Genomic DNA, 13154 nt, shown 5'->3' on the forward strand with positions numbered 1-13154 from the left:
CTACTTCTTACATGTTGAACTCAAATACCTGTACTTTCTACTTCTCTCATGTTGAACTCAAATACCTGTACTTTCTACTTCTTACATGTTGAACTCAAATACCTGTACTTTCTACTTCTCTCATGTTGAACACAAATACCTGTACTTTCTACTTCTTACATATTGAACTCAAATACCTGTACTTTCTACTTCTCTCATGTTGAACTCAAATACCTGTACTTTCTACTTCTCTCATGTTGAACTCAAATACCTGTACTTTCTACTTCTAACATGTTGAACTCAAATACCTGTACTTTCTACTTCTCACATGTTGAACTCAAATACCTGTACTTTCTACTTCTCTCATGTTGAACTCAAATACCTGTACTTTCTACTTCTTACATATTGAACTCAAATACCTGTACTTTCTACTTCTCTCATGTTGAACTCAAATACCTGTACTTTCTACTTCTTACATGTTGAATTCAAATACCTGTACTTTCTACTTCTCTCATGTTGAACTCAAATACCTGTACTTTCTACTTCTTACATGTTGAACACAAATACCTGTACTTTCTACTTCTTACATGTTGAATTCAAATACCTGTACTTTCTACTTCTCTCATGTTGAACTCAAATAGCTGTACTTTCTACTTCTTACATGTTGAACTCAAATACCTGTACTTTCTACTTCTCTCATGTTGAACTCAAATAGCTGTACTTTCTACTTCTCTCATGTTGAACACAAATACCTGTACTTTCTACTTCTTACATGTTGAACTCAAATACCTGAACTTTCTACTTTTCACATGTTGAACTCAAATACCTGTACTTTCTACTTCTTACATGTTGAACTCAAATACCTGTACTTTCTACTTCTTACATGTTGAACTCAAATACCTGTACTTTCTACTTCTCACATGTTGAACTCAAATACCTGTACGTTCTACTTCTTACATGTTGAACACAAATACCTGTACTTTCTACTTCTTACATGTTGAACACAAATACCTGTACTTTCTACTTCTCTCATGTTGAACTCAAATACCTGTACTTTCTACTTCTTACACGTTGAACACAAATACCTGTACTTTCTACTTCTTACATGTTGAACACAAATACCTGTACTTTCTACTTCTCTCATGTTGAACACAAATACCTGTACTTTCTACTTCTTACATGTTGAACACAAATACCTGTACTTTCTACTTCTTACATGTTGAACACAAATACCTGTACTTTCTACTTCTTACATGTTGAACTCAAATACCTGTACTTTCTACTTCTCTCATGTTGAACTCAAATACCTGTACTTTCTACTTCTCTCATGTTGAACACAAATACCTGTACTTTCTACTTCTTACATGTTGAACACAAATACCTGTACTTTCTACTTCTTACATGTTGAACTCAAATACCTGTACTTTCTACTTCTCTCATGTTGAACTCAAATACCTGTACTTTCTACTTCTTACATGTTGAACTCAAATACCTGTACTTTCTACTTCTCTCATGTTGAACACAAATACCTGTACTTTCTACTTCTTACATGTTGAACTCAAATACCTGAACTTTCTACTTTTCACATGTTGAACTCAAATACCTGTACTTTCTACTTCTTACATGTTGAACTCAAATACCTGTACTTTCTACTTCTTACATGTTGAACTCAAATACCTGTACTTTCTACTTCTCACATGTTGAACTCAAATACCTGTACTTTCTACTTCTCACATGTTGAACTCAAATACCTGTACGTTCTACTTCTTACATGTTGAACACAAATACCTGTACTTTCTACTTCTCTCATGTTGAACTCAAATACCTGTACTTTCTACTTCTTACATGTTGAACTCAAATACCTGTACTTTCTACTTCTCACATGTTGAACTCAAATACCTGTACTTTCTACTTCTTACATGTTGAACACAAATACCTGTACTTTCTACTTCTCTCATGTTGAACTCAAATACCTGTACTTTCTACTTCTTACACGTTGAACACAAATACCTGTACTTTCTACTTCTTACATGTTGAACACAAATACCTGTACTTTCTACTTCTCTCATGTTGAACACAAATACCTGTACTTTCTACTTCTTACATGTTGAACACAAATACCTGTACTTTCTACTTCTTACATGTTGAACTCAAATACCTGTACTTTCTACTTCTCTCATGTTGAACTCAAATACCTGTACTTTCTACTTCTTACATGTTGAACACAAATACCTGTACTTTCTACTTCTTACATGTTGAACACAAATACCTGTACTTTCTACTTCTCTCATGTTGAACACAAATACCTGTACTTTCTACTTCTTACACGTTGAACACAAATACCTGTACTTTCTACTTCTTACATGTTGAACACAAATACCTGTACTTTCTACTTCTCTCATGTTGAACACAAATACCTGTACTTTCTACTTCTTACATGTTGAACACAAATACCTGTACTTTCTACTTCTCACATGTTGAACTCAAATACCTGTACTTTCTACTTCTCTCATGTTGAACTCAAATACCTGTACTTTCTACTTCTTACATGTTGAACTCAAATACCTGTACTTTCTACTTCTTACATGTTGAACTCAAATACCTGTACTTTCTACTTCTTACATGTTGAACTCAAATACCTGTACTTTCTACTTCTCACATGTTGAACTCAAATACCTGTACGTTCTACTTCTTACATGTTGAACACAAATACCTGTACTTTCTACTTCTCTCATGTTGAACTCAAATACCTGTACTTTCTACTTCTTACACGTTGAACACAAATACCTGTACTTTCTACTTCTTACATGTTGAACACAAATACCTGTACTTTCTACTTCTCTCATGTTGAACACAAATACCTGTACTTTCTACTTCTTACATGTTGAACACAAATACCTGTACTTTCTACTTCTTACATGTTGAACTCAAATACCTGTACTTTCTACTTCTCTCATGTTGAACTCAAATACCTGTACTTTCTACTTCTTACATGTTGAACACAAATACCTGTACTTTCTACTTCTTACATGTGAACACAAATACCTGTACTTTCTACTTCTCTCATGTTGAACACAAATACCTGTACTTTCTACTTCTTACATGTTGAACACAAATACCTGTACTTTCTACTTCTTACATGTTGAACTCAAATACCTGTACTTTCTACTTCTCTCATGTTGAACTCAAATACCTGTACTTTCTACTTCTTATATGTTGAACTCAAATACCTGTACTTTCTACTTCTCTCATGTTGAACTCAAATACCTGTACTTTCTACTTCTCTCATGTTGAACTCAAATACCTGTACTTTCTACTTCTTACATGTTGAACTCAAATACCTGTACTTTCTACTTCTTACATGTTGAACTCAAATACCTGTACTTTCTAATTCTCTCATGTTGAACTCAAATACCTGTACTTTCTACTTCTTACATGTTGAAGTCAAATACCTGTACTTTCTACTTCTTACATATTGAACTCAAATACCTGTACTTTCTACTTCTCTCATGTTGAACTCAAATACCTGTACTTTCTACTTCTCTCATGTTGAACTCAAATACCTGTACTTTCTACTTCTTACACATTGAACTCAAATACCTGTACTTTCTACTTCTCACATGTTGAACACAAATACCTGTACTTTCTACTTCTTACATGTTGAACTCAAATACCTGTACTTTCTACTTCTCACATGTTGAACACAAATACCTGTACTTTCTACTTCTCACATGTTGAACACAAATACCTGTACTTTCTACTTCTCACATGTTGAACTCAAATACCTGTACTTTCTACTTCTTACATGTTGAACTCAAATACCTGTACTTTCTACTTCTTACATGTTGAACTCAAATACCTGTACTTTCTACTTCTTTCATGTTGAACCCAAATACCTGTACTTTCTACTTCTTACATATTGAACTCAAATACCTGTACTTTCTACTTCTCACATGTTGAACCTAAATACCTGTACTTTCTACTTCTTACATGTTGAACTCAAATACCTGTACTTTCTACTTCTTACATGTTGAACCTAAATACCTGTACTTTCTACTTCTTACATGTTGAACTCAAATACCTGTACTTTCTACTTCTCACATGTTGAACTCAAATACCTGTACTTTCTACTTCTCACATGTTGAACTCAAATACCTGTACTTTCTACTTCTTACATGTTGAACTCAAATACCTGTACTTTCTACTTCTTACATGTTGAACTCAAATACCTGTACTTTCTACTTCTCACATGTTGAACTCAAATACCTGTACTTTCTACTTCTTACATGTTGAACACAAATACCTGTACTTTCTACTTCTCACATGTTGAACACAAATACCTGAACTTTCTACTTCTCACATGTTGAACTCAAATACCTGAACTTTCTACTTCTCACATGTTGAACTCAAATACCTGTACTTTCTACTTCTTACATGTTGAACACAAATACCTGTACTTTCTACTTCTTACATGCTAGTTATGGGTACTTTTTACTGAAGTACACTTCAAAGCCTCTTTACTTTGACTTGAGTAAAGAAGTTTAGTCAGTACTTCTACTTTCACCAGAGTATTTATAAACACGAGTATCTGTACTTCTACTTGAGGAAAGGATGTGTGTACTTCTACTTGAGTAAAGGATGTGTGTACTTTAACATCTCTGGAAAGGTGTTTTTAATTCCCATATATTATCATCTCACATTAACCCCTTCCTCTCTCCCTGCAGCCCCCCCTTACGCCACCTCCATGCCCGATGATGTTGCAGTGCGGGTGGGGGAGGTGATCCGGCTGCAGTGCCTTGCTCATGGGACCCCCCCCCTCACCTACACCTGGAGCAAGCTGGACGGAGAGCTGCCCCCCCGAGCGCAGCTCAGCGGGGGGGACCTGCAGATCGACCTGGCCACCGCCGAGGATGCTGGGAGTTATAAGTGCATCGCCAGCAACAAGGTGGCCGACAGCGAGGTGATCGCTAGAGTCACCGTCAGATGTGAGTCCGCTGGGAAACGGGGAACTCAAATACTTCTTCTCTGCTTTAAAGTTAGGATCATTGAGGTTCATTATAGCTCAAAGTGTTTTATTTAAGGTCGAAAAGAATATATACTGTTTGAACAGAATATTGAAATAGAATAAGTTATAAACAAAATCTAAATTATAAAAATTTGTTTTTCTTTCAATTAAATATTTGGTACCCAAAATCCAAGAGCTGTTGCCTTCGCTGCAACAATACCAGAAAACAGTCCCTAATAAACACCGAGCCCCTCCCCATAGGCTTACCGTCAGTCAGTCACAGCAATGAGTTAAGCAAAGAGACTTATTTTAATACCGCCAACATGAACAGGATAATCATCTAACAACATAATCATCATTAATAAACGCAAAAGAAAGAATGCTTCATTAAAAGATATCCAAACAACGGAAGTGAAGCGCCTCGCGTCTTTTCCACACACCCCGTCGCTGGGGAGACGGCGGCCAAACTGCCGTGCGCTGCCCGTCGTGCAAGTGTCGCGTTAAGTCAAGCAATGAAAAGAAATCAAAGTGATGGTAGCCTTTAATAATGTACTGTGACTTCCCTCTGTCCCCCTAGCCCCCCTGGCGGTGAAGGTCTCCCCCCAGGTGGAGGTGAAGGCTCAGGGCAGCGCCGTGGAGTTCACCTGTTCTGCAGCTGGAGGTCTGGAGACGAAAGTGGAGTGGCTCAAAGAGGGAGGAGCTCTCCCCCCCAACCACCACATCAAGGACGGCGTGCTCAGGTAAAGCGTCATAGAACACTTTAATAACAATTCAAACAAAGTGTTGTTCTGGTTGGATGTTGTGTCTGAACGAGGGAGTCTCTGTGCAGGATTGAGAACCTGGAGCAGAGCAATGAAGGCGTTTATATCTGCAGAGCAAGCAGTGCGTACGGACAGGCTCAGGACACCGCCAGACTCACCATCCAAGGTCTGTTCCCTTAGTCTGTTTCCTTCTCTCTGTTTCCTTCACTTTGTTTCCTTCAGTCTGTTCCCTTAGTCTGTTTCCTTCTCTCTGTTTCCTTCTCTTTGTTTCCTTCAGTCTGTTCCCTCACTGTGATCCCTTCAGTCTGTTCCCTTCAGTCTGTTCCCTTCAGTCTGTTCCCTTCAGTCTGTTTCCTTAGTCTGTTTCCTTCTCTCTGTTCCCTTAAGTCTGTTCCCTTCAGTCTGTTCCCTTCTCTCTGTTCCCTTCAGTCTGTTCCCTTCAGTCTGTTCCATTCTCTCTGTTTCCTTCAGTCTGTTCCCTCACTGTGATCCCTTCAGTCTGTTCCCTTCAGTCTGTTCCCTTCAGTCTGTTCCCTTCAGTCTGTTCCCTTCAGTCTGTTCCCTTCAGTCTGTTCCATTCTCTCTGTTCCCTTCAGTCTGTTCCCTTCTCTCTGTTCCCTTCAGTCTGTTCCCTTCAGTCTGTTCCCTTCAGTCTGTTCCCTTCTCTCTGTTCCCTTCTCTCTGTTCCCTTCAGTCTGTTCCCTTCTCTCTGTTCCCTTCAGTCTGTTCCCTTCTCTCTGTTCCCTTCTCTCTGTTCCCTTCAGTCTGTTCCCTTCAGTCTGTTCCTTTCAGTCTGTTCCCTTCTCTCTGTTCCCTTCAGTCTGTTTCCTTCAGTCTGTTCCATTCTCTCTGTTCCCTTCAGTCTGTTCCCTTCAGTCTGTTCCCTTCTCTCTGTTCCCTTCAGTCTGTTCCCTTCTCTCTGTTCCCTTCAGTCTGTTCCCTTCTCTCTGTTCCCTTCAGTCTGTTCCCTTCTCTCTGTTCCCTTCAGTCTGTTCCCTTCAGTCTGTTCCCTTCAGTCTGTTCCCTTCTCTCTGTTCCCTTCAGTCTGTTCCCTTCTCTCTGTTCCCTTCAGTCTGTTCCCTTCTCTCTGTTCCCTTCAGTCTGTTCCCTTCTCTCTGTTCCCTTCAGTCTGTTCCCTTCAGTCTGTTCCCTTCTCTCGGTTCCCTTCAGTCTGTTCCCTTCAGTTAACGTTCTTCCTCCACAGCCCTGCCGAAGGTGATGATAAACGTCCGTACGTCGGTGCAGACGGTGATGATCGGCAACTCGGTGGAGTTTGAGTGCCAGGCGGTGGGCGACCCTGAGCCCACGGTGAAGTGGAGTAAAGTGGGCGGGTCTCTGCCCTCCCACATCATGGTGAAGGAAGGCATGCTGAGGATGGACCGGGTGACGGAGGCCGACGCAGGGCAGTACCGCTGCACCGCCACCAACGACGTGGGGTCCGTGCAGAGCCAGGTGGTGCTCAACGTCCAGTGTGAGTACATCACTGATATTTGACTGCTGACCTCACTGGTGACCTCTCTGCTGACCTTACTGGTGACCTCTCTGCTGACCTCACTGCTGACCTCACTGGTGACCTCACTGCTGACCTCACTGCTGACGTCTCTGCTGACCTCACTGCTGACCTCACTGCTGACCTGACTGCTGACCTCACTGCTGACCTCTCTGCTGACCTCACTGCTGACCTCACTGGTGACCTCACTGCTGACCTCTCTGCTGACCTCACTGCTGACCTCACTGCTGACCTCACTGGTTACCTCTCTGGTGACCTCACTGCTGACCTCTCTGCTGACCTCACTGGTGACCTCTCTGCTGACCTCACTGCTGACCTCTCTGCTGACCTTAGTTAGTGGAGGTGGAGGTGTGGGTTAGGGGTTAGGGGCTAGGCGTTAGTGGAGGTGTGGGTTAGGGGTTAGGGGCTAGGCGTTAGTGGAGGTGTGGGTTAGGGGCTAGGGGTTAGTGGAGGTGTGGGCTAGGGGCTAGGGGTTAGTGGAGGTGTGGGCTAGGGGCTAGGGGTTAGTGGAGGTGTGGGCTAGGGGTTAGTGGAGGTGTGGGCTAGGGGTTAGTGGAGGTGTGGGCTAGGGGTTAGTGGAGGTGTGGGGTTAGGGTTAGGGGCTAGGGGTTAGTGGAGGTGTGGGCTAGGGGTTAGGGGCTAGGGGTTAGTGGAGGTGTGGGCTAGGGGTTAGTGGAGGTGTGGGCTAGGGGTTAGGGGCTAGGGGTTAGTGGAGGTGTGGGTTAGGGTTAGGGGCTAGGGGTTAGTGGAGGTGTAGGCTAGGGGTTAGTGGAGGTGTGGGCTAGGGGCTAGGGGCTAGTGGAGGTGTGGGCTAGGGGTTAGTGGAGGTGTAGGCTAGGGGTTAGTGGAGGTGTGGGCTAGGGGTTAGTGGAGGTGTGGGCTAGGGGTTAGTGGAGGTGTAGGCTAGGGGTTAGTGGAGGTGTGGGTTAGGGGTTAGTGGAGGTGTGGGCTAGGGGTTAGTGGAGGTGTGGGCTAGGGGTTAGTGGAGGTGTGGGCTAGGGGTTAGGGGCTAGGGGTTAGTGGAGGTGTGGGCTAGGGGTTAGTGGAGGTGTGGGCTAGGGGTTAGTGGAGGTGTGGGCTAGGGGTTAGTGGAGGTGTGGGCTAGGGGTTAGTGGAGGTGTGGGCTAGGGGTTAGTGGAGGTGTGGGTTAGGGGTTAGTGGAGGTGTGGGCTAGGGGTTAGTGGAGGTGTGGGCTAGGGGTTAGGGGCTAGGGGTTAGTGGAGGTGTGGGCTAGGGGTTAGGGGCTAGGGGTTAGTGGAGGTGTGGGCTAGGGGTTAGGGGCTAGGGGTTAGTGGAGGTGTGGGCTAGGGGTTAGTGGAGGTGTGGGCTAGGGGTTAGTGGAGGTGTGGGCTAGGGGTTAGGGGCTAGGGGTTAGTGGAGGTGTGGGCTAGGGGTTAGTGGATGTGTGGGCTAGGGGTTAGTGGAGGTGTGGGCTAGGGGTTAGGGGCTAGGGGTTAGTGGAGGTGTGGGCTAGGGGTTAGGGGCTAGGGGTTAGTGGAGGTGTGGGCTAGGGGTTAGGGGCTAGGGGTTAGTGGAGGTGTGGGTTAGGGGTTAGTGGAGGTGTGGGCTAGGGGTTAGGGGCTAGGGGTTAGTGGAGGTGTGGGCTAGGGGTTAGGGGCTAGGGGTTAGTGGAGGTGTGGGTTAGGGTTAGGGGCTAGGGGTTAGTGGAGGTGTGGGTTAGGGTTAGGGGCTAGGGGTTAGTGGAGGTGTGGGCTAGGGGTTAGGGGCTAGGGGTTAGTGGAGGTGTGGGTTAGGGTTAGGGGCTAGGGGTTAGGGGCTAGGGGTTAGTGGAGGTGTGGGCTAGGGTTAGGGGCTAGGGGTTAGTGGAGGTGTGGGCTAGGGGTTAGTGGAGGTGTGGGCTAGGGGTTAGTGGAGGTGTGGGCTAGGGGTTAGGGGCTAGGGGTTAGTGGAGGTGTGGGCTAGGGGTTAGTGGAGGTGTGGGCTAGGGGTTAGGGGGCTAGGGGTTAGTGGAGGTGTGGGCTAGGGGTTAGTGGAGGTGTGGGCTAGGGGTTAGTGGAGGTGTGGGCTAGGGGTTAGGGGCTAGGGGTTAGTGGAGGTGTGGGTTAGGGGTTAGTGGAGGTGTGGGCTAGGGGCTAGGGGTTAGGGGTTAGTGGAGGTGTGGGCTAGGGGTTAGTGGAGGTGTGGGCTAGGGGTTAGGGGCTAGGGGTTAGTGGAGGTGTGGGCTAGGGGTTAGGGGCTAGGGGTTAGTGGGAGGTGTGGGCTAGGGGTTAGGGGCTAGGGGTTAGTGGAGGTGTGGGCTAGGGGTTAGGGGCTAGGGGTTAGTGGAGGTGTGGGCTAGGGGTTAGGGGCTAGGGGTTAGTGGAGGTGTGGGCTAGGGGTTAGGGGCTAGGGGTTAGTGGAGGTGTGGGCTAGGGGTTAGGGGCTAGGGGTTAGTGGAGGTGTGGGCTAGGGGTTAGGGGCTAGGGGTTAGTGGAGGTGTGGGCTAGGGGTTAGGGCTAGGGGTTAGGGGAGGTGTGGGCTAGGGGTTAGGGGCTAGGGGTTAGTGGAGGTGTGGGCTAGGGGTTAGGGGCTAGGGGTTAGGGGAGGTGTGGGCTAGGGGTTAGGGGCTAGGGGTTAGGGGAGGTGTGGGCTAGGGGTTAGGGGCTAGGGGTTAGGGGAGGTGTGGGCTAGGGGTTAGGGGCTAGGGGTTAGTGGAGGTGTGGTAACGGAGAGTCATTCATGAACTGATGCCTCCAGCTCTCTCCCTCATGACTCCTTCCTCTCTCCGTGTCTCAGCTCTCCCTCAGATCGCATCGCTGCCTGAAGCCAAAGAGGTGACGGTCGGCTCTGACGCCGTGCTGCCATGCGTGGCGTCCGGATACCCTCTACCCGACATCAGGTGGTCCAAGGTGAACCACCTGACAGTTATAGCATCTGTAGGGACTATTGTGTGATGACTGGAGTCTCACGTGTGTGTGAGTTAGACGCTGCTCACGCTGCTGTGGACCGTCGGCACTAATGTACTTTCCCAGAGATATGGAAGTGACTGTCTTTTGGTATTTATTGATTGTTGTGTTTTTGTTCATGTCTTAATGTGCGCATATGTATACATGTGTCTGTTGATTGTGTATAGGTACATGTTTTTATACATATTTGTATTTTTTGTATTCGGGCTCGTGGGAAACGGTATTTCGATCTCTCTGGACACACAAACCGAAAGATTGACAATAAAGTTGACTTTGAACTGGTCCAGTTCTTCCGTTAAGTAGATCTCACTCATCGTGTGTGTCTCTGTCTCCAGCTGGAAGGAGAGCTTCCTCCCAAGTGTTTCCAGGATGTCAACGTTCTGACGGTTCCTCGGGTCACCCAGGAGGATTCTGGGACGTACGTGTGCACCGCCTCCAACAAGCAGGGGAAGGTGGAGGCCTTCACGTCGCTGCAGGTCCACGGTCAGTGTGCAGGGCGGAGGGGGGGTTACAGCCCGAGGGAAGAGGCGAACAATAACAAACAATCGCCACTTAACTAAAGCTGAGGCACCAGGAAGATCGTCTTAAACTGGAAACATGATCCATGTCCAGGCAGGAATAACCTTTTGTGCATTTATTTACGATCATAAGTAAGTCATAATTCTGAGGGGGGGAAAAAAAAATCTGAAATTTAAAAAATAAAAATAAAATAATCTGAGATTTTTTTTTTAAGTAAAAATTCTGAGAGAAAAGTAAAAGGGAAAATTCAGAGAGAAAAGTATCCGGGTTTGTAACTCTGAGATCCTGCGCTTCCTCTTCCTTCAGAGAGAGTGATGCCGTATTTCGCCCAGGAGCCGCTGTCCTACCTCACGCTGCCCACCATCAAGAACGCTTACCGGGCCTTCAGCATCAGGATCTCCTTCAGGCCCGATAACGGAGACGGTGAGGAAGCCCTGCAGCGAGTTCTCTCTGCTATGTTCTGTATGCGTGTGGACACAACACGCCCGGAGCCACTCTTCTGGAACCCACACCATTCAGGAATATCCTTTTGTCTTCTTCACATGTTCTGTACTGCGTCTGTCACATGTTTAATCTGCCTTCTGTCCCCCCTCTCTCCCGCGGGAAGGTCTCATTGTGTACGCCGGTGAGTCTCAGCCCGATGTCTGCAGACTTTCTCTCGCCGTGCATCAGAGGCTGTGAAAGATGGAGAGACGATGCATGGCCTTTCAGTCATGATCACAAAACCATCAGCTTGCTGCTCAACGCATTGCTGCTCAACGCATTGCTGCTCAACGCATTGCTGCTCAACGCATTGCTGCTCAACGCATTGCTGCTCAACGCATTGCTGCACGTCTTCAGAAGCCCTAGAAGGCAAATGAGAAAGAACCGGCCCGGTGGTCCGACCCATCTCTCCCCTGTGTTTATGACTTTAAAGCTTCAGATAACAAACACAGCGGGCTCAGTCCAAACTGAACATGTTGCTGTCCATCGTTGCAGCGAGAGCGGTAGGAGACGGGGAAACGTGCACTCGCCATCTCGTACTTCATACAGTTGAAAGTTGAACAGAATGATTAGCCTTCTGTTTCGAGTGAATCATGAAACCATATGCTTCTCCTGTAACGCATGCCAGATAGCTAACAAGCACCTTTCACTGCTTTAAACAGTGTGTGGCTGCAATGCTCACGCTGGCCTCTAGAGGGCAGTGCACCATCTTCTTAATTATAGAAACTCTTCTATTTTCCTCCAGCTGAGTTTCAAGACATGACAGTGGTTTCCCACAATGCACCTGAGTTGTGTTTAGAGTGTAACGAGCACAGCGACAGCTAGGTAGCGTCAGCTGCAGGTCTTCAGCGTTGGTGCTTGCTGGCAGTAAAGCTCCATGGAGTCAAAAGACTAAGGCAAAGGTCCATTATACAGTTATCATATTTAGCTTAGAGTAAACAACAACAACAGGTGTAACTGTTTACCTGTTGCTCAGGTCGAGCACATTCTGAGCCGTTTGTCGGTGGTAAACACAGAGGAGAAACCATTCAGACACACTGGGAGCAATGACTCACCAGGTGCCTTCAGGACTTCTTTCATCATCAGGCAGCTTTCAGTGCAAGAACTACTAAAACCCATGTGACTCCGTGGAAGTGGAACTGTGGGACACACGCATCTGTGTCACGTGTATGCATTCAACACCTGTTTCTCACAGCATGCGGAGATGATATCGAGGAGTGTAGAGGGCGTGGTCTGGTCTGAGGCTGGTCTGAAGCAGGTCCCTGCAGCTCAGAGACAGATCTGATCTGATCTGAGGCTGGTCTGAAGCAGGTCCCTGCAGCTCAGAGACAGGTCTGATCTGAGGCTGGTCTGAAGCAGGTCCCTGCAGCTCAGAGACAGGTCTGATCTGATCTGAGGCTGGTCTGAAGCAGGTCCCTGCAGCTCAGAGACAGATCTGATCTGGTCTGAGGCTGGTCTGAAGCAGGTCCCTGCAGCTCAGAGACAGGTCTGATCTGAGGCTGGTCTGAAGCAGGTCCCTGCAGCTCAGAGACAGGTCTGATCTGAGGCTGGTCTGAAGCAGGTCCCTGCAGCTCAGAGACAGATCTGATCTGGTCTGAGGCTGGTCTGAAGCAGGTCCCTGCAGCTCAGAGACAGGTCTGATCTGAGGCTGGTCTGAAGCAGGTCCCTGCAGCTCAGAGACAGGTCTGATCTGAGGCTGGTCTGAAGCAGGTCCCTGCAGCTCAGAGACAGGTCTGATCTGAGGCTGGTCTGAAGCAGGTCCCTGCAGCTCAGAGACAGGTCTGATCTGAGGCTGGTCTGAAGCAGGTCCCTGCAGCTCAGAGACAGATCTGATCTGGTCTGAGGCTGGTCTGAAGCAGGTCCCTGCAGCTCAGAGACAGGTCTGATCTGATCTGAGGCTGGTCTGAAGCAGGTCCCTGCAGCTCAGAGACAGGTCTGATCTGATCTGAGGCTGGTCTGAAGCAGGTCCCTGCAGCTCAGAGACAGATCTG

General features: G+C 46.6%; 1 protein-coding gene across 1 annotated transcript in view; it reads left to right on the forward strand.

The window, feature by feature from the left end:
- The window catches only part of LOC117441484 (basement membrane-specific heparan sulfate proteoglycan core protein-like), a gene marked incomplete at its 5' end in the record, with an annotated part of 27780 nt that extends 14925 nt beyond the window's left edge, over positions 1-12855 (forward strand). The window contains 8 exons of the mRNA XM_034077575.2: positions 4704-4964; positions 5562-5724; positions 5814-5911; positions 6950-7216; positions 9992-10104; positions 10497-10644; positions 10987-11103; positions 11288-12855. Coding sequence (XP_033933466.2) covers positions 4704-4964; positions 5562-5724; positions 5814-5911; positions 6950-7216; positions 9992-10104; positions 10497-10644; positions 10987-11103; positions 11288-11361 — 1241 coding nt within the window. The remainder of the gene's footprint in view (positions 1-4703; positions 4965-5561; positions 5725-5813; positions 5912-6949; positions 7217-9991; positions 10105-10496; positions 10645-10986; positions 11104-11287) is intronic.
- Positions 12856-13154: the final 299 nt, after the last annotated feature.

This window comes from Pseudochaenichthys georgianus, unplaced genomic scaffold, assembly GCF_902827115.2.
Source record: "Pseudochaenichthys georgianus unplaced genomic scaffold, fPseGeo1.2 scaffold_1726_arrow_ctg1, whole genome shotgun sequence".
NCBI lineage: Eukaryota > Metazoa > Chordata > Actinopteri > Perciformes > Channichthyidae > Pseudochaenichthys > Pseudochaenichthys georgianus.